Source organism: Heloderma suspectum, chromosome 3 (assembly GCF_057233095.1).
Source record: "Heloderma suspectum isolate Gila_16-S chromosome 3, 16-S_ref, whole genome shotgun sequence".
NCBI lineage: Eukaryota > Metazoa > Chordata > Lepidosauria > Squamata > Helodermatidae > Heloderma > Heloderma suspectum.
In genome coordinates, this window is record NC_139460.1 from 3,425,167 (window position 1) to 3,446,861 (window position 21,695).

Below are 21,695 nucleotides of genomic sequence, written 5' to 3' on the forward strand. Positions count from 1 at the left end.
GACTCTAGGCTGCAGTTCATCTGGCCCTGGAGATTTGAACTCATTCAAAGTAATTAGGTGTTCCTTGACCATATGCCTATCAAGCTCAAGCTGCAATCCTGTCCCTTCAGCCTGTACTTCGCCTTTGCCAAGGGGCTCATAAACCCTCTTTTGGGAGAAGATTGAGTCAAAGTAGGAATTGAGCACCTCTGCCTTTTCTTTGTCATCTGTTATCATTTTTCCATCCTTATTTAATAGCTGAACAACCATTTCTTTCCTCTGCCTTTTACTATGCACGTAGCTGAAGAAAGCCTTTTTGTTGCTTTTAGCATCCCTCACTAACCTCAGCTCGTTCTCAGCGTTAGCCTTCCTGACGCCATCCCTGCAATTCTGGGCTACCTGCCTGTGCTCTTCCATTGTTACTTGGCCTTCTTTCCACTTCCTATATGTGTCCTTTTTTGTTTTCAGGTCATCCCTAAGCTTTTTGTGAAGCCACATTGGCTTCTGTTGTCTTCCACCTTTTCTTCTTGTTGGAATTGTTTGTGATTGTGCCTTGAGAATTTCCTTTTTTAAACGCTCCCACCCATCTTGGACTCCTTTTCTCGTTAGCGTCGCTTGCCATGGGACCTTACTGATCATTGTCCTGAGTTTATTAAAATCAGCTTTCCTAAAATCCAGGGTACGCGTTTGACTACACTCGGCTTTTGCTTCCCTTAAAACCAAGAACTCAAATACAACATGGTCGCTTTCCCCCAGAGTTCCTGTAACTGCTACTTTATCCTCTAAGTCACCTCTGTTGGTTAGGATCAAGTCAAGGACAGCCAATCCTCTAGTTCCTTCCTCTACTTTCTGTAGGATTGTTGTGAATCCACAAGTCAGGAATTTCCTGGAGGGGCCATGTTTTGCAGAATTTGTCTCCCAACAAATATCGGGGAAATTGAAGTCCCCCATTACTACTACATCATGCTTCCTTAAAACATTGGCTATTTGCTTTTCAAAAGTTTCATCCTTGTCTTCTCCTTGATTGAGTGGCCGGTAGTAGACTCCGACCACCAGGTTCCTTTTATTCTTTGCTCCATTTATTTCAACCCAGATGCTCTCGATGGGGCTACCAAGCTCATCCTCCTGTATTTCTGTGCAGAGATATGTATTTTTCACATACAGTGCAGTGCAACCCCACCTCCCTTTCTGTTCCTCCTGTTCTTTCTGAACAAGTTATATCCTTCAATTGCTGTATTCCAGTCATGAGAGTCATCCCACCAAGTCTCAGTTATACCTATCAGGTCATAATTTCCCTCTTGTATTAAGAGTTCAAGTTCGTTCTGTTTGTTTCCCATACTCTGGGCATTAGTATATAGACATTGAAGACCATGTGCTTCATAGTCTGGCTTTCTTCCTACATGTGTCTGAAGACTATTATTGGGCGCTATCAGAGCTGTTCTCTCCATTGCAGTGCATGCGCCTATGTCCATTGTTACCCCCAACATTACATCTCCCTTCCCCGTAGAATTCAGTTTAAAGCCCTCCTGATGAAGTTCTTCATGCTGTGGCCAAACACATTCTTCCCAGCCTTTGTGAGGTGCAACCCATCCCTAGCCAACAGCCTATCTTCCAGGAAGTATAGCCCGTGGTCCCAGAATCCAAATCTCTCTCGTCGGCACCACCTTCGTAGCCAGTCATTCACCTGGAGTATTTTTCGTTCCCTTTCTATCCCTCTTCTAACTACTGGAAGGATGGATGAGAAAACTATCTGGGCCCCAAAGTTCTGGAGTTTCCTTCCCAGAGCTTCAAAGTCTGACGTGATCTCTTCGTAGCTCTGCTTGGCAGTATCATTTGTTCCCACATGGATGAGAAGAAAGGGATACCTGTCAGTGGGCTTTATGAGTGCAGGCAACCTTTCAGTCACGTCTCTAATTCATCCTCCCGGGAGGCAACATACCTGGCGAGTCCACGGGTCTTCGTGACATACCTGGGTCTCGATCCCACGCAGCAAGGAGTCCCCCACTACTACCACTCTTCTCTTCTTGTTGTTGTAGGCCTGGGTTTCATCGCCTCTGTTTGACTGACCTTCAGCCTCTTGCTCACTCTCATGCAGGTTCCCCTGTGATTCTTCCTCTGCAGGCTGTCCTCCAGTCTCATCCGCAGGTACCTGGAATCGGTTCCACAGCTCCACTGCTTCCACTGGTGCAGAGTGGCGTCTAGTTCTTCTTCTCCTAACTGTCACCCTTTTCCAAGGAGAATCCTCTACTCCATTTTTCTCCACCTCAGCATTTCCCACTTCTGCCTCCTCTTGCTGTTGCTCTTCAAGCTTCTGGTCTTCCCTTTGCTGCTATAGTTCCCCCAGTCCGTCCAAGAACTCTTCATGTTCTCTTACTCCCTGGAGGGTCGACAGTCGCCGCTCCAGTCCACTTACTTTTTCCTCCAGCAGCGTGATCAACTTGCACTTGTTGCAGGTGTAGGCCATGTTGTTCTCAGGCAAGAAAACAAACATTGCACACACCTTGCAGGTCACCACCACTGGAGAGTCCTGTCCTTCCATAGCTTCTGTTCCCTTTTTGTGTCTAGCTTTGTGATTGTTCTAGACTAGCCTGTGCCTGCTCCTCTACTCAGTAGAGGTTAAAAGCAGAGTCCCACTGGTGTGGAAGTGTGTGTTACAAGACAAATAAATGGAAAAAAGTTAGTTATAAAATAATAATAAAAAAATGTTAGGGGCCTCCCCCTTGACCTCCCCTGCCGAACTCCCCTGGCCAACTCCTGTTTGCTCCCCCTGTCCACTTGCTCTGTCGGCTCGCTCTCTGGGAGCTTGCCTGCTTCTGTAGTCCTTGGACAGCTGGAGCAGCTTGCTCCGCTCTGCTCTGCTCTGCTCAGCTGGGAGGCGGGAAACAGACTGAAGCTTCCTGCCCAGTCAGCTGCTGGGCACACTCAGGCCACACCCCTCCAATTCAGTTGGAGCTCTCAGAAGCACCTGGTGAGCTCACAGCCAATCAGAAGGATAAAGGGCAGCGCCCTGGGCTTCCTGCAGCCCACTTACCTCTTAGCCTCTGTCTCCTTTGTCTCCTTTGTCTCTTCAACCACTGCAACTCCCCTGGCCAACTCCTGGTTGCTCCCCCTGTTTGCTCGGGTTCGATTATAATTGATTATGAACCCTGTTCACTTATAATCTATAACCGTAGTAAAATTGTCATGCTTGACTGTGATTGGTAATTAATAGCACTCAACTTAGTTGTGTAAACAGAGGCCAAAAATACATAATGCAAGTATCAAAGTTTGGGGCTATAAGTTTCACACTTTTTGCTGAGTTAGTGCCCGAGAGGGCTCAAATTGATGGGAAAAGAACCATAAAGTATTGAAATACCATCGACCGTGGTATCCTTCTGGATAGGTTGTCTGGGTTGGGAGTTGGAGGCACTGCACTACAGTGGTTCTGCTCCTACTTGGATGGCCGATTCCAGAAGGTGATGCTGGGGGATTATTGCTCTGTGCTGTGGCAATTGTGCCATGGGGTTCCACAGGGCTCTGTTTTATCCCCCATGCTGTTTAACATCTACATGAAACTGCTGGGGGAGGTTATCCGGAGGTGTGGGCTGAGGTGCCATCAATATGCGGATGACACCCAGCTCTACCTCAACCCAGGTGAGGCAGTGGCTGTTCTGAATCAGTGCCTGGGCACGGTAATGGACTGGATGAGGGCCAATAAACTGAAACTCAATCCAGACAAGACGGAGGTACTGTTAGTGGGTGGTTCGTCTGCCCGGCTAGGTGATATTCAACCTGTTCTGGAGGGGGTTGCACTCCCCCAGAGGATCAGGTTCGTAGTTTGGGGGTGCTCTTGGATCCAGAACTGTCACTTGAGGCACAGGTGAACTCAGTGGCACGGAGCACTTTTTATCAGCTTAGGCTGGTATACCAACTACGCCCTTATCTGGACAGAGATAGCCTAGCTACAGTTATCCATGCTCTGATAACTTCTCGTCTGGATTACTGCAATGTGTTGTTTATTTATTTATTTATTTATTATTAAATTTATTAATCGCCCATCTGGCTGGTCACCCAGCCACTCTGGGCGATGTACAACATACCATAAAACAATTTAAAACAATAAAATTCTACCATAAAAATTTTTTTAAAATACCCTAACCCACCCCAGATGCCTGCCTGAACAACCACGTTGTTAATGCACGACGGAAGCTCATTAAAGAGGGGGCATGACGGAGTTCCCTAGTTATACGTGGGGCTGCCTTTGAAAACGGTCCAGAAACTTCAGCTGGTCCCAAATAGGGCAGCAAGATTGTTAAGAGGGACTGGCCTGCGGGCTCATATTATGCCAGTACTTTTCCAGCTGCACTGGCTGTCAGTCCATTTCCGGGCCCGATTCAAAGTGCTGGTGTTAACATTCAAAGCCCTTAACGGCTTGGGGCCAGGTTACCTGAAGGATCGCCTCCTCTCATATGTGCCTGCCTGGACCTTAAGATCATCGTCAGCGGCCCTTCTCCGTGAGCCCCTGCCAAAGGAAGTGAGGCGGGTGGCTACTAGGAGGAGGGCTTTTTCTGCTATGGCACCCCGGCTGTGGAATGAGCTCCCTAGTGAGGTTCACCTGGCACCTACATTGTATTCCTTTTGGTGCCAGGTGAAGACCTTTTTATTTTCCCAGGCATTTTAGCATTTTAGCTTTCTAGACTTTTAGCTTTGCTGTTTTAAATCTGTATTTTAAACTCCTGCACTGCTGCTAGGTTTTATTGTGGTTGTATTGTTATATTGTGGTTTTAATGTTCTATATATTTTATATTGTTTTATTGTGTGTTGTTTGGTTTTAATTTTTGTGAACCGCCCAGAGAGCTTCGGCTATTGGGCAGTATAGAAATGAAATGAATGAATGAATGAATGAATAAATAAATAAATAATTTTGAGCAGCGTTACTGAAAATATGTAGAATAGACATTGCAAAACCTGTAAATCATGCAGAGAAAAAAATCTTGCATTTTAGATTTCACATCTGGATAAAATCATTCACAGAAGCTGATGTTTGGTCTGTCCTATTACTCTTTACTTACCTGCTTGTTACTGGTGGCCACGATGACTATAGATTTTAATATGATCCTAAGCTATGGAAAAAAAGTACCTACTTTAATCCCTCAGGATGTTACTGACCACCCCATTTTAAGACCCATATATTTGGAAGGAACCGTGCTGACAGAGGAAAGGGTGTGTGTGGGAAGGGGGAGAGTATTGTCTTAAACCAGGAATGTTACCTCAGTAAGATGATTCAGTAAGATGATTCAGGAGAGCCAGTGTAGTGTAGTGGTGAGAGTGACGGACTGGGAGCCGGGAGATCCGGGTTCTAGTCCCCACTTGGCCATGGAAGCTCACTGGGTGACTTTGGGCCAGTCACAGACTCTCAGCCCAACCTACCTCACAGGGTTGTTGTTGTGAGGATACAACGGTGAGGAGGAGGAGAATGTAAGCCGCCTTGAGTTCCTTGCGAGAGGGAGAAAGGCGGGGTATAAATGCAATAAATAAATAAATAAATAAATAAATAAATCACAGATCAGGGTTGGATAGCAGACTGACAATGCGATCCAATGTAAGTCTACCCAGAAGTAAATCCCATTGAGTTCAATGAAGATTACTCCCAGGAAAGTCAGTACAGGATTGCAGCCTTAATGAGGAAAAATTGCTGTATAATATGCAGAAGACAGACCAAACATTGGCCTCTGCAGACAATTTTATTCATTGTTGTTGTTCAGTCGTTCAGTCGTGTCCGACTCTTCATGACCCCATGGACCATAGCACGCCAGGCCTTCCTGTGAAATCTAAAAACCAAGATTTTTTCCCTTGCACTGTTTCCACATTCTGTTCTGCATCTTTTCAGAGATGTTCCCCAACCGAATTTCAGTACATCACAGACCTTTTCTGATCAACGTGAGCCTTCTTGGGCCCTCACCGAGCAAAAAGGATGAAACCTGTACCCCTGCCCCCCCTTCACCTTTTAATGAGGTGAAAGTTACTCATTACTGACAGCCATCATGGGTAATAATTTGAGCAGGCTCATGGGCTATGAAAAAAAGGCTGCCTCGTTTAATCCCTCGAGATGGGACTGCCCACTACAGTATACTTTTATACTGTAGCTTTAGGCTTTTACGTTGTATTTTATGCTGTATTTTGTGGTTTTAATTTTTGTGAACCACCCAGAGAGCTTTGGCTATTGGGCGTTATATAAATGTAATAAATAAAAAAAATGTGCTTGTGGGCTTTGCAGAGGCATCTACTTGGGCATTTTTGTTGGAAATAGGATGCTGAAAAAGAAAAATACAGCTAAACTACAATGGCGAGTGGCTCCCTGTACCGCAGAAGTATAGCAGGGCTGTTGTGAAGCGGATTTCTAGGGCGATGCTGCCATCTAGCTTTGACACCCATCACCTGCATGCATTAGCCCAGAAGCCAGTGGGAGGAATGAGAGGCAGCAAAGAAAGGTGCAGACGCAGCACACGCTGTGAACTTTTCCTGTGCCAGCGCCAGTGGAAGGATGGAGCACGTGCAGGGACACGGGTGAACGTGGGTGCAAGGTCCCAGGTCTGCCCCCTGGCATCTGGAAAGACTCTTCTTTGAGACTGCAGAGAGCTTGCTGCCTATCAGAGCAGGCCCCGCTAGATGGCCTGAGGGTCTGATCTCGGTGGAAGGCAGGTTTGGTTTTCTTCTGTGTTTGTTATTACAGTCAACTGGGTTTGCTGTAGCTTCTCGAGTAAATGTGCTACAAAGGTTTCTGTTGGAGTGCACCACAGCTGTTCATGCATTTGAATGAAGGCGATGTGTTCTCCACGGCGCTGCCTCTGAACAGTGTTCATACATGCGGTGTTTGGTTCAGACCACAAAAGTTTAGCCGCTGCTTGGCGTGAGGCCCCTTCACCATGCTATCCCCCCAGAGCAATTCCAGTTGTGCTGGTTGCAATTTACTTCTGGCCAAATTCCTGCTACTAATCTTTGAGGCCCTACGCAGTCTGGGACCATCCAGGATGCTTCGAGGACCTCCCCTTTCTGCGCAAGCCTCCTCTGGCGCTCCTTTGCACAGTGGGGGCCTTGCTGTTCAGATTAGCATTCTCACGTTCCCGGGTGGCCTGCAGTGCGCAGTTATGGCAGTGTCCTGGGGTTAAACCATGGAATTCGTTACCTCAAGATGTAGTGACAGCCACCGATTTGGATGGCTTTAAAAGGGCGGTTGGACAAATTCCTGGAAGAAAAGGCCATCTAAGGCTACTAGTCCTGATGGCTCTGTGCTACTTCCAGGACCAGAGGTAGTGAGCCTGTGTTCATCAGTGGCTGAGGAACATGGGCAGGAGGGTGCTGTTGCGCTCCTGCCCTGCTTGTGAGTTTCCCATGGGTAGCTGGTTGGCCATGGTGCATGCAGAATGCTGGACGAGATGGATCCTTGGTCTGATCCAGCATCAGGGCTTTTTTATGTTCTTAATTGGCACCTAACGCACGCTACAGTTGGTGCCACCTGAATAGTAGTGGGAGATCATTCCATGGGGTGGGTGCCACCATAGAGAAGGCCCTCTTCCTTGTTGGTGCCAGGTGGCAATCTGCAGCTGGTTTCACAACCAGCAAGGCCTCCTCCGATTATCTTGGTGCTTGCACAGGTCTGTGCTGGGGAAGGAGACCTGCCAGGTGACGTATTCAGGGCTTTACATGCCAACAGCTAGCTGGCTCCGTAGCAGCCAGGGCAGTTGCTTCAGCACCGGTGCAGGACAGGCAGGCGGGAGCACACTGGCTCTGGCGCTGCAGCGCCAGCAACGCCCCCTCCGAGGTCTGCCTCCCCTCCCACTGCTCCTTTCGCTACAGTGGGGGGGCTTTTGTGGCTGTGGAGGGTTGAGTCGCGCTCTCTGGGCAAGGGTGCCACCACGCTTCTGCCCTGGCCATGCTTAGATCTGGCAACGGCAGTTCCTCCGGGGAGGCACAAGGGGGCAGCACGCATTGCACCCAGTGGTGTTTTATTTCAGTGTCTGGTGGTTGAAATGAAATGATGCTCTTTTTTAGGTTTTATTATCAATTAGATTTTTGTCCCGCACTTCTCCCAAGGAGCTCAGAGTAGTGTACATGATCCCCCCTTTTGCCCTCACAACAAGCCTTTGAGGTAGGCCAGGCTGAGAGGTGTTGGTGCAAAGTCACCGTGCGAATGTCATGGGGGAATGTAGGTTTGAACCCAGGTCCCTCATGCTCTAACCTGTTACTCTAACCACAGCAGCACAAATATTTGGCGGTATTTGATAGCTGCCATAAAATAATATTTAATATTTAGGTATATTATGATGATTGCACCATCAGTGCTACATGGTACTTTGATTTTATACAATATTAAGGTATTTCTATCTCACCTTTTAATTCCAAAAATTTCACATGATGGCTTCCAGTTAAAAATAAAGCAATATCCTGTTAATTGTTCTAAAACACAAGCAGTGATGTAGCGGAGCTGGGCTCGCCGGGGTGCAGCATGAGCACTTTTATCAGCAGGAGGGCTGACGTCACCTGCCAGCCCCTCAGACCCCCCTGTTCTCCCTGAGCTGAGTGGCAATCATCACAGTAGCTGGGGTGGTGGACAGATTTTCCCAGCAGCAGTGTATTGGGGTGGCTTGGTTGGGAATTGGCCATTAAGACCCACTAGCTCTACAGAAGTCCATTTCCTGGGGGAGATGGAAACTGCTAGGAGTTTGTTGATATGGACCAACTCGGCTGCCTGTGATTTTGGCCTGTCCTTGAGGGCAAGGCTCTGGGGACTGTCATGACTGAGTGCCTGTGCTCCCAAATGTACCGCCACACTGCTCAGTAGAAAATACAGATATCAGTATTGTCACAGAAGATATCTGTATCGTCACAGTATCGTCACAATAAAATACCCCAAAGGAGCAGCATAATATTAAAATTCCAACAGCAGCACTTCAAAAGTAGCACTTCATTTTATTAAAAGCAAATAAAACCATTCTGCTTTGGTGCCTAAAATGTGATTTAAGGGCTAGCAGGCCATTTCTGGGGAAGGTATTTCATAGGCAGGAGGGGCAGCCCCCATGGAGAACACCTTCGCTTTGGTTACTGTTTGAATTCTGAAGTCTGTGCCAGGTGTGGGAAACCTGTAGTCTCATAACATCTGGAGAGCTACAGGTTCTCCGTCCTGATCTAAGTTTTGGTAGTAAGGAAAAGGGCAACAGGAAAGGGGAAATGGGACAACTCAAAGCTAGTGAGAAATCCTGTGCCACAGATTCATTGGCATGCAATGGTATTCTTTTCTTTAATGACTTTATTACCTTTCCAGACACTTTGACAAAGGCTGTTTTGAAACAGAGATAAGCAAAAGGTGTAGGACATAATGACATGAAAGGAACAAAGTGATGGAATGAAACAACTGCAGTAACATTCAGGAGCTTTGGGCAAAAGACATTCTGTAGAGTCCCAAACTCAAGCCGCAGAACCCCCAGAGAAGGCTGGGATTTGTAAGCAAAAGCCGCCAGGTAAAACCTGCCAAGTGCCCAAAGGCCCCAACACCTGGAGAAAGAAAACAAGCGGGGCTACCTATGCAACAGTTTCAGCACAAAATTTGGGCTTCTGGCGTGGAACAAGGGGTGGGGAATTGCATGACCCCCCCACGCACACACTGGGACGTGACTCGTCGGTCGGATGCCCACCACATCTTGCCCCGCGTGGTCCTGCCATTAGAAGGAAGCCCGTAGGCGGGCCCGCGCTCCTCCCCTTCGCAACTTGCGCTCCTCGCGCCAGAGTCAGAAACAAGAAACGGAGGAGAGCAGGCCGAGGCGCGCGCCCGCAGCACCGTCCGCGAGCTCCGTCCGGCGCTCCTCGCGGTCTCTCGCCGCGCTCCCGAGGCGGGGGCAGGTGCCCCGCCCCGGCGCGCGTCTGAGCGGCGAGGCCTTGCCGCGCCGCTGCCGCTCCCCGGGGCGCCCCCCGCTGCCCGCGCTGCGCGGCCTCCCCCGGTTTCGCGCCAAGAAGCGCTCCTCGCGCTTTGCGCCGCTGCGCCCCGGCGCTTCTGCGCTCGCCCGTTCCTCCTCCTGCCTTTCTCTGCTTTTGTTGTGCGCTGCTCCTATCCACGGTTTCGCGGCTTGCGCGGTGCTTTCAGCGTGCTGTTCTGCCCAGCCCGGAGAACTTGCGGTATTGGGCGGCGTCGAAGTACAGCCCCCCTCCCGCTCCGCAGCTGCCGCCGGGAGCCCGCAAGGGCCGGTCTCTGCATAGCGCCCGCCGCGCGGCCCGCCCTGCGCCGCGCTCAGCCTTCGGCGGCCAGGGCCGGGGGGGCTACGCTTCTCCGCCGAAGGAGGCGAGCCCGGCGACGCAGGGAGGGCGACGCTGCCGGGGGCGGCCCCCTCCCCGCTCGGCCCAGGGGGAAACAGCCCGTTCCGCGGGCCGCCGCGAGTCTCGCTCGGAGGCCCGTCGGGGACTCGGGCGCTGGGCGGGAGGCGGGGCGAGGCGGGGCGGGTGAGCCCGGGGGCTTCCGGCCGGCCTGGCCCTGGCCCTGCCGGCGCCGGCCCCGCTCCCTCGACGGCGGCGCTCGGGAAGCCCGCGCAGGAAGTGCGCGGCGTGCAGCGCGCGGCGGGCCCCCGGGCGTCCAGCGCGGCCGCCCCCGTGCTCCGCTGCCTCGGCGTTTGCCCGGAGGAGGCCCGAGGGAGCGCGGCGGCGCGGCCCGAGAGGGGGCCTTGGGGCCGGGGGCTGCGCAGCCCGGCGCCCGCGCCCTGGCGTCCCGGAGCCGGGCGGCCTGTGCTGCGAGCGCCGCCGCCCCCAGGTAACGGCCAGACTCCTCCGCGCCCGGGCCGATGCGGGCCCGCAAGGCGGGGCCTCTCGGGCCGCGGCCGCGGAGGGGAACGACGCCTCTGCGCTGCCCCCTCGGCGCGCCCCCTCTCCCGCGGGCTTGGCCGCCTCCGGCCCCGCTTCCAACTCTTAATCTTGCGGCCACGAAGGAGGGGGCCTTGGCAGGCGGGCTTGGCGCCGTTGGGGAGTCCGTTTCGCGCTTGGGGGGGATCTTTCAGGTTTTGCGGGGGGGGGGGATCTTTCTGCAGATTCGTATTTGTTGGTATTGAATCTCTGTCCCAATATGGATTTCACAGAATTGTGGTGGAAATCCACTGAACCAGCAAGAACTCTAGTTTCCTTCCAGTGTGGGAGTTCGGACACCCCAGTCCTTGGAAGATCGTCTCTGGGATTTATACGCAGGGAAGTCGGGAACCCTCTTTAACGAGGCTTTGTGGAGAGGGGTATCAAGGAGCAGCGATGGGTTGCCCTTCTCGGAATGACTGAGCCCTCGGTGTGGACTTTCCCCATCGCTGCTGCTTATGTGGAAGATGGCCAGGATTTGGTAGGACCGTTGCCTGGCTTGAGACATCTTGGACAATGGATTGTGTGAGTTTAATTGATGAGTCGACTGATTAATTACATTTGCATGAGGGTAAAGACAAAAGTTCTGAAAAACGAAGCATTGCTGCTTTTGTTTCTACATGATGTATGTGTCAGTGAGAAGAGGCAGCCTTTTAGAAGAGGCCTTCCCTCTCTGTGAGAGAGAGGGGGGAATGCATGCCTCTTTTAAGATGGTGCCTCAATACTTGTAGGTATTTGTATTAATAATTATATAAGTTTTATTAAAAATAATGCAGTTATTTAAGCTACCACCTGACTATTCAAGAAGCACCCCTTTGGTCAACTGAAAGATGACTAGGGAATATTAAAAATTAATTTAGATCATTTAATCAATTAAGTGTTGCAGCCCTAGGATTCCGGTGTGTCAACATATATTAGAAGAAGCCTCTGTTTATATGTGAGAGAGACATTGCTGCAATCCAGGGAGTTTAATTTACAGATTTTAATCCAGGATTGGGCAGCCTCTTGGCTGGATCAGGCCTCCGAAGATATTTTTGTGTGCTCCCTGGCAGACTTGCCAAATTTTAATTCGGCTTGGCCAGAGTTTTACCTTTAAGGAAAAGCAAAAATGGGTTCAGGTTTTGAGAAGCAGAAACATTCCACACTTAAATGTAACACCTGCTTTTTGAATATGTATGCTCACTTGCAGGGATGATGGGAGTTGTAGTTCAGTACATCCGGAGGACACCAGGTCAGGGGAAGCTGCTGCATGCAATAGGTCAATAGGCCTATTTGTATGAAACGCAAATATGTCTCATGTCTAGGGTAACTCACGCTGCTAATTGTTGCCCACTGCACTACAGAGTCTGTGAAGCTCTTGTGAAGTGGTTACCTTGTGCGGCAAAATGTGCGCCCATTATGTGGTCCTCTGTCAGGAAAGTAGTGTGTCCACCCTGGCCACCCCTGATGATGCAGAAGTCGGTCATACGTGTGTTAGTTGATGCAGTTGATACATTAACAAATTAGTGCATTCATCACAGTTTAAAGCAGCCTTCCCCAACTTGGTGCTCTCCAGTTGTGTTGAGCTACAACCTCCACCATGCTGGCTGGGAATGATGAAAGTTGTAGTCCAACAAATCTGGAGAGCACTAGCTTGGGGGAAGCTGGCTTGAAATGTTGTTGTTGTTCAGTTGCTAAGTTGTGTCCGACTCTTCGTGACCCCATGGACCATAGCACGCCAGGCCTTCCTGTCCTCCGCTCTCTCCCGGAGTGTGCTCAAGTTCATGGCTTGAAATATGCCCCCTTTTTAATGAATGCTCTCACAATGAATGCGCTCACGTGCTGTGCTGGCCGCACAGATATAGACAGAACTTGCCCTTTCCTTGTGGAATTTAGGCAACATGAACACAAGGAAATAAATAAAAAACAAGGTCTTTTATTTATTTCCAACATAATTTTTTTCAAGGTGGCCCGGCAGCATTAACTTCAGAAAGGCAATTTTAAATGAGTAAAAATCAACAGCAGGTCTTGTTTTCAATACCTGTCTAAAAACAAGAAGAGAGGAAGCTTAGCAGAAATCTCAGGAAAGAAGGAGCTGCCCCTGCGGTGACATCAATAAAAAGGCCCTGCCCCGGGACCTGCCAGCTGAATTTTTGCTAGTACCAAGCCACAGAACAGAGCATCTGGTGCTGGTCATAAGGCTCAGGGAGGCTTGTATGGGTAGAGGCGGTCCGTTAGGTAACCTGGTCCTAGGCTGTTAGGTCTGAAATGAACTGGTAACTGATGTAATAGTTCTAAGGTTAATAAAGTGCTCCAAACAGGTTGCTCCAACCAGCATCCTTGTGGCTGCATTTTGTGCCAATTGCAGTATCCGAATTGTCTTTAAAGGCAGCCCCAAGATCAGAGAATTGCAGTAGTCTAGTCTGAATGTAACTAGCACATGAGTGACTGAGGCCAGATCCAATTAAATTCCTAAACGTAAACATGGCTCTCCTTCCAGTTTGTAACTAAAGCAAGCCGATGTTACTGCATTTTTTCCCAGGGGGAATCTATTGTGGCTTCCTCTCTGTCAATAAAGAACTGTAGGCAACGAAAGTTGGCGGTGCCCCTGGGAAATGGATGCCCTCTCTTCAAACTGGAATTTCCAGAATACCCTAAGAGGAGGAACTGAAGAAGTGGAACTTGCAACAAAATGTTGCAGCATGGAGTGCCATGCTACCCTCCTTCATCCAGCTTTCCGTTTTCTCCCTGTCCACAGTCATGCTCCGCTCTCACTGGGGCTCTTTCACCCTGAGGATATTCTTTTTCCTAAAGTTTTTTTGTGCTTCTGCAAACGTCCCTCTTTGCACGGTGCTGCCATTTTGGTGACACAAGCAGTGGCATTCACGGCTTGAACATCAGAAACATGGGATGTGTTCATTTTTGAAGCCATGCCGGCTGCCGTGGCGTTCATGGTGGAGGTGCTGTTTGAACCGGGGACTTCGGGATTCAAAGGCCCATCTCTGGACCCCTGCGAGGTGCTGAGGGCCTCTTGGCCGCTAGGCAGAGCCTGCGCAGTGCTACCGAAGTTGTTGGCCAGTTTAGCCATCGTGCCAGCGGAGGCTGGGGCTCCAATGTCAGTGAGGTGGTGAATCAGCTCCAGGTTTCAGCCAGAACTCTAAAGGAGCGCTCCAAGGTTCAAAGCGCCACAGACTCTATGCAAAGCACCTTGGAGAGCTCCCTTAGGGGTCTGACTGAAACCCAGAGCAGATTCACCGCCCCACTGACATCGCAGCCCCCAGCCTCCGCTGCTTATGCTAAGTGCTCCTGTAGCGTTACTGAGTTATAAATATGTAGCAGCCTGAATATGTAAAGGGCTTCGTACTTCTTTAAATGTGTTACAAAGCTGGGGGAGTTGATACTAAGACAGTGTGGCTGGCAGTGAGAGTGTGAACCAAGTCCAGAGGAGTAGCCGTTTTACAGTGTTGCAGCAAAAACAACAGTGGGTTCTTCCAGACGGAGGGTGCCTAGTGCTGCCAAGTAGAAGGGCTTGTGCGACAACTGTTGTTGTTGTTGTTATCACATTTATATCCCACCTTTTTTCCTCTTGTGAGGAGCCCAAGGCGCCTTACGTGGTCCTCCTCCTCTCCGTTTTATCTTCACAACAACCCTGAGAGGTAGGTTATGCTGAGAGTCTGTGACAGGCCCAAAGTCACCCAGCGAGGCCCAGATCTCCCCCAGTCCAGCACTCTAACCCCTCCACCGCACTGGCTCTTCTTCTGTCTTTTTTCTCCTTGATGGATTTTCTGCAGTAAGGAAAAAGACAGAAAAGGCGGTGGGAAAACACGGAAGGGTTACCAGTGGAAGGTGGCGAGCCCCCATAAAATTCGATGGACACAGCAGGGCGGTGGTGCCATCAAAGCCTTGTCCAGAAGCTCTGCATTTCCCTTGCATTGTTCAAATGGAAGAAAGAAACAAAAGGTACTGAAAGCTGTTGATACACTGATTCAGCCCTCCACTACCTGGTGCCCTCCACACATGCTGGACTCCAGTTCCTTGCCTCCTTCAGTCTGCATGGCTGGCTGGGCATGCTGGGAGTTGTAGTCCAGCACATTTGGAGGGAGCCAGCTCGGGGAAGGCTGCACTCCTTAATTTTAGCAAGCCAAAGACGTGTGCCGGACATGCTGACAACCGCCCGTCTCTTTCAGCAGAGCTCAGCTCCCTTCCACGGAGGGCGCTGGGGCACCTTCCCGTCCACTGTCGCTACTTATTAGTTCCATTGCACACCGAGACAGGGATGTATTGCGGTGACACAGATGTCTTCTCTCCCCCATACTTGCTAGCGATAATCACCTGAAAAGCATTAATTACAACTCTGAAACGGCCAAGCCTGCCTAATGCTGTATTTGCAATTGGCATCCATCCATTGTAATGAATGAACTTACGAAATAGAAAAATTTCCACGAAAAAATAAAGCACAGGAAAATTTTCTATCCTGCATCACTGATTATACTTGCACAGCAAAAAATAATGGCTCTGTTTTGTGTATATCTCCAAAAATAACGTGGGCTAGGAACTTGGTGTTGTTGTTGAAAGGTGTGACACCTCAGGAGTCCAAAGAAGCTGCCTGATTTAGTGCTTATAAGCCAGAGCCTTTCCTTTAGGCAAAGGAATCAGTATCTTTATGTGCAAGAGGCAGCCAGATAACAGTGGGCATTTACTTTAAAGAAACAACCTCCTTGCCCCTACCACCCCCGGTCCATGATCAAGACCTGGCTTGATCATTTCCCTGCACCGTGTAGTGCAGAAAGCCACCTTGCGTGTGATGCACTGCTCTTCCAAAGAAGCTGGTTTGGGTTATTCATGCCCCCTTCGTCCGAGAACCTTATCGCTGGACTGTATGGAAATCGGCAAGAAGGTCTGAGCTCTTCCTTACTCCGGGGTCTTGTTGGGAGACAAAGGGTGCCTTGTTCGGCACTGCAGGCGGATGCTGTGCTTTGGGAGAGGAGAACATCTTCCAGCTGCCGCTCCCCTTGCCAGCTTGCAGTCTGCGTGACCCGTCTGTCTCCTTTGCCCTTGCCAAAGTCTATATTTAGGGCTCTCTCAGACAGGGGAGGGCAAATCTTTTCAACATGCATTCAGGAACAATGGAGAGCATAGTCTGGCTGGAGGGCCTAACATGTTTATAGAGTCAAAACAGTTGCAAAGTTTAATACACACATATGTGCATCTTCGGATAAGATGCATTTATTTAGTAGTATTTATGAACTCTGCTTGAATGTTCTTTCAAAGGAGAGAGATGTTCCTGGCTGCCACTGTGAATCCCCCCTTCTCCTTGTTAAAGAGATTCATGGGGGAGAAGGCTATAAGTGCCCACTAGTGCTATAACGGCACTCATGTCCTTTTTGTGGGCTTCCCACAGACAGATGGTTGGCCACAGTGTGAACAGGACATGCGAGTATACCCCTTCCTTCCAATGACTTGTGGTTTGGCAGTTACTTTGCTGGAGTACCAGCAACTATACACCATGCCGTGAGTTTCAGACCAGAGGTGGCAAATGCCTTGCAAGTTGGATATTTCCACAGATGAGCTAGTGAGGTCCAAGCATTGAACTGGGGGACTATTGTGTGTGCGCCTGTCTGTGTATCTCCTATACAAATCTTCCTATTCCTTAACATTTACCCCCGAGGCCCCCATCCCAGTTCTCTCACTGTGTAGGATGACTTAGAACAGGGCTACCCTGAATGTGAGACCGAGACTCTGAAACTCCTTGCTGGTTGATGCTGAGTCTCTTAACACCCTTTCATTGCGGCTTCAGGCAAACTGTTCTTTTTTGGAGAGTCTTTGGGTCTCTAATGCTTGGCTAATCTGAGCTCTTTTTGTATTTTCTCTTATGTTGGTCTTAGTTGATTTTGCTGTTGTTGAATCTCCTGGCTGTTTTCTAAATTGTTTTTAAAAATACTTTAATGTTTTTGTTTATATATTTTTAAAACTGTGCTGCTGTATTTTAATGGATTGTATGAGACCTTGTAGACTTTTGGACCAGAATGCTGGGTAATATATCTTAAGGATGTAAGAATAGCCCTGCTGCATCAGACCAAAAGCCTTTCTACTCCAGCATTCTGTTCACACAGTAGCCAGCCAGCTGCCCCAACGGGAAGCTCACAAGCAGGACACGAGTGCAGCAGCTCATGTTCCCCTGCAACTGGTATACAGAGGCACACTGCCTTGTACACCAGAGGTAGCATACATCAGGACGTGGATCGCCTTCTCCAGGAATTTGTTTATTCCCCTTTTAAAGCCCTCCAGATGGGTGGCCATCACTACATCCTGTGGTAGCCAATTCCATAGTTTAACTATGTGCTGTGTGGAGAAGTCCTTCTTAGATCTGTCCTGAATCTCTTTTAGCTGTCCTGAATGCATACATACAAACACACACACGCAGACAAACTTCCTTCTAATAATGGGCATTTTGCAAGTATGTGTGTGAAGGGAAAGTCTGTCTGTTGCAAAGACACCTGCACGCTAAAGTGAATTCTCGTTTCGAAACCTTTGCAGAGAGGGCTCAGTCACTCAGTGTCAGAGGTTTTGCCCCCACTGCAATCAGTGTTATCCCCAAATTCAGCACTTTAGTTTTCCCTATGGGAATGAATGAAAGGCAACCCTGTGCTTACCTGGGAGGAAGTCAAGTGTGTGTTTGGGTAGGGGTGGGGTGGGGTGTTAACCTCGTCCCTGCTCATCCCAGTGGTCTGAGAATCCAACCTGTATCTGTCTGGGTAGGTGCGGCCAAGGTGAATATGAACGCCTTGTTTCTGAATAAGTGCTGGCTAGTTCTCACATTGTGTTTGGTGACCGTGGCATGGGTGATGATTTGCACATGTGACTGAGTCGCGGCAGACTTATAATCCCAGAGAGAATGTCCATATGGCCCAAGGTCACCTCAGGCGCACTGTTCCTCAGTGGCATCAGTCCACACATTCAGCTGTGAGTCAGGCATTCAGTAAGCCACTGAACTGACCCATAGCTTTGGGCCTGACCACTGGGCACTTCACTGCCATAATCCCCACTGAAATTGTAGTAGATAAGAAAACCATTTCAGTTCACATAGTTAAACCTTGGAATCCACAGTCACGAGATGTAGTGGTGGCCGCCAACTTGGGCAGCTTTAAAAGGGGCACTGAGAAGTTCATGGAGGAGAAGGCTATCAATGGCTACTAGTCATGATGGCTATGAGCTTTTCTACATGAGGCTGTTGTAACTACTTTTGGTTTTGTCGCAGAATTGAGATCCAAGGAGTGTTTCCTTTTCTGCTATGGTACCTCTAGGTGGCACTGTGGTATAGTGGAAAGTGCTGTACTCAATATGCCAACAAATTTGGAACACTCAGCAGTGGACACAAGACTGGAAAAGGTCAGTTTATATTCCAATGCCAAAGAAGGGCAATGCCAAAGAGTGTTCAAACTACCGTACAATTGTGCTTATTTCACATGCCAGCAAGGTTATGCTCAAAATCCTACAAGCTAGGCTTCAGCAGTATGCGAACCGAGAACTACCGGAAGTACAAGCTGGGTTTCAGAGAGGCAGAGGAACTAGAGATCAAATCGCCAACATTCGCTGGATCATGGAGAAAGCAAGAGAATTCCAGAAGAACGTCTCTTTCTGCTTCATTGACTACGCTAAAGCCTTTGATTGTGTGGATCACAACAAACTGTGGCAAATTCTGAAAGAGATGGGAGTACCAGACCACCTTACCTGTCTCCTGAGAAACCTGTACGAGGGTCAAGAAGCAACAGTAAGAACCGGACATGGAACAACCGATTGGTTCAAAATTGGGAAAGGAGTACGACAAGGCTGCATATTGTCGCCCTGCTTATTTAACTTATATGCAGAGTACATCATGAGAAATGTGGGGTTGGATGAATCACAGGTTGGAATTAAGATTGCCGGGAGAATTATCAACAACCTCTGATATGCAGACGATACCACCCTAATGGCAGAAAGTGAAGAAGATCTCAAGAGCCTCTTGTTGAGGGTGAAAGAGGAGAGTGCAAAAGCTGGTTTGAAACTCAACATTAAAAAAACTAAGATCACGGCATCTGGCCCCATCACTTCCTGGCATATGGAAGGGGAAGAAATGGAAGCTGTGACAGATTTTATTTTCTTGGGCTCCAAGATCACTGCAGACGGTGCCTGTAGCAATGAAATTAAAAGACGCTTGCTCCTTGGGGGGAAAGCTATGGCAAACCTAGACAGCATAGTAAGAAGCAGAGACATCACCTTGCCGACAAAGGTCCGTCTAATCAAAGCTATGGTTTTCCCAGTAGTAACGTATGGCTGTGAGAGCTGGACTATAAGGAAGGCTGAGTGCCGAAGAATTGATGCTTTCGAACTGTGGTGCTGGAGAAGACTCTTACGAGTCCCCTGGACTGCAAGGAGGTCAAATCAGTCCATCCTAAAGGAAATCAACCCCAACTGCTCATTGGAAGGACAGATACAGAAGCTGAAGCTCCAATATTTTGGCCACCTAATGCGAAGAGAAAACTCTCTGGAAAAGACCCTGATTCTGGGAAAGATTGAAGGCAAAAGGAGAAGGGGACGGCAGAGGATGAGATGGCTAGATAGCATCACGGATGCAATGAATATGGACTTGAGCACTCTCTGGGAGAGAGTGGAGGACAGGAAGGCCTGGCGTGCTATAGTCCAAGGGGTCACGGAGAGTCGGACACGACTTAACGACTGAACAACAACAACAAGAGCAAGCTTTCACAATTAAATGCCGCATTTTCCCTGCTCTAAAAGAAGTCGCTGAAAGTGCTGGTCTCGCAGAAGTGAAACAGGAGGTTCCTGTCACCATCTAAAGAACCCATAAACAACTGAGTAGGGAATGAGAAGCACATGATTGAAAAGCCCTGCATATTGCCTCTAGTATCAGGGGCAGTAATGCCTCTGTATGCCGGTTGCTGGGGAACATGAGTGGGAGGATACTGTTGCACTCATGTCCTGCTTGTGGGCTTCCCATTGGCACATCTGGTTGGCCACTGTGGGCACAGCATGCTGGCCTAGATAGGCCTTTGGTCTGATCCAGAGGCCTCTTCTTACTTCCCTATTTGATTAGGAAAGTGACCTTTCTGAGTTAAACCAAGGTCTTGTATACCACCGGCCTGCTGGATAACAAGGAACTCTTGTGTTAGGGAATACTTTGCCCCCTCCTCTCTACTGTAGCCCACTGTGGCCTCTGAAAAAAACCTTTTCTAGGGGTTGAGGGACCCTTGGCTGCAGTACTGGATGTGGCACGGGGGGGCTGCGTGAGGAGGGGGGAATCGCCCCAAATCCGGCTCAAGGCACTTCCTTTGAGCTTGGTTGGCCTCCTCGGGATGCTTGTGCTCAGACTCCTCCATAGATGTGAGGGTGGGTGATGGTTTCTCTGGGCACCTTGGCTGCCTTGTGCTCAGATCACTTCCTCCGTTGTTTCCTCCTCTTCATTCTCTCTACTTTCACTTCCCTTTTTCCTCATTCAGTTTTAAGCCCTGACACATTTGTTCCGGCCAGGCTCAGGACTGACAAAAAAGAAACACTTTCTCCGCCCCCCATGCAGAGCCGCCTTCCCCAGCTTGCCACCCTCCAGATGTGGTGCTGGATGGTGGAGAGAAGCAACATGGGTGGCTGTTTCCTTCATGCCTGTCGGGGTGGGTGGGCTGCTTGGAGGAACCTGATCTGTCACCGTGGAAACAGGGTGCTGAACTTAGGGGAGAAACTCATTCCATTCACATTTTAATGCAAGAGTATCTAATTTTGCACTTTCGAACCACTATACAAACTGAAACTCATTATTCTTTGAAATTTGCACTCTTCTGAATTTTGCACTAGGGTTGTATAGTCAAAAATGCATACAAAACTGGATATATTAGAGAAAATAATTTTCAAATATGATTATATTAGGAAATCTGCTTGCAAAAAACTGTATGTTACACAAAAATGCATGCATCAGGAGAAATGTGCACAAAAATGCTTATGAATTTTCATGCAAATGTAAAAAAACAACAGCAACTCAATGTTGGGGATATATCAAATTTAAGACTGGAGAAATTCTCTAAGTTTGAGATGAACTGAAGTAAAGATTTGAAAAATGAGGGACTGAAATTGACCCATTTGTTGATCTTGCTTATGCACTTTAAGCATAGTCTTCCAAATGGTTTCAGTTCTTTGCGATATGCCTGGACACTGAATGCCTTTTCCCAGCAGAATTTTAGTGCTGGATTTGCCAGAACCCTTTTTCTGGCCGCCCGTCATGGTGTTGCCATGTTTCTAGCCAGAGTATCTATACGAAAATGAGCGCCATGGCTGGAGTGCTCAGTGTGCCTCTCCTGCACCGCCTCCCTGAGCATGGGAGGAGGCAGCCCAGCCAGAGCAGAGAGTAGAATCATGGGCTCTTTGTTTAAGGTATGGATGGCTGAGGGCTTGTTTCTATAGAGACGGCTGCTAAGGAATGAGGAGGAATGAGGTCGTCACAACCCAGCGAGAGCAGTGTCTCTGGCCTGGCTGCATTTCAGCTCTCCCAGCCTGCACAGATGCCGACCTGAGCCATCCTCCGCCCCCCCAGGGCATAAATCCCGTCAGGCTACAAGAGTGAAACTGGCCTCGAAGGTGGCCCCAAATTCTGGAACCCAGCCCTGCAGGGCTCTGCAGCAGGTTGGAACTGAGCCATACCTGGCCTTATTCCAGAGCACGCCCTCCAGTGCTGTTTGTGACCTTCTCCTCACTTTGCATTCGCCTCTGTTCTACGCTTTTAACTGGGGCTGGAGGGTGGAGCCAGTCGCTCTGCGTTTGGACTTGTCTCCTTTCGTCAACTTCTGATACTCGGATATCGCAACAGGTTGTCCCAATGCATTCTGTTC

The 21,695-nt window shown here is 49.1% G+C and overlaps 1 protein-coding gene across 6 annotated transcripts in view; it reads left to right on the plus strand.

Annotated features, from left to right (window-relative positions):
* Positions 1-21,695, plus strand: part of ARAP1 (ArfGAP with RhoGAP domain, ankyrin repeat and PH domain 1) — a 158,754-nt gene that overhangs the window by 71,777 nt on the left and 65,282 nt on the right. Inside the window, exons 1-2 of one of the 6 annotated variants that reach the window (XM_084842323.1) lie at positions 10,443-10,753; positions 11,076-11,367. The exons of 3 other annotated variants lie outside the window; for them this stretch is intronic. In XM_084842323.1, coding sequence (XP_084698449.1) covers positions 11,258-11,367 — 110 coding nt within the window. In that variant the 5' untranslated portion in view covers positions 10,443-10,753; positions 11,076-11,257. Of the gene's footprint in view, positions 1-9,736; positions 10,754-11,075; positions 11,368-21,695 lie in introns of those variants that run through there. 2 more of the 6 variants (XM_084842324.1, XM_084842321.1) reach the window with 2 other exon arrangements.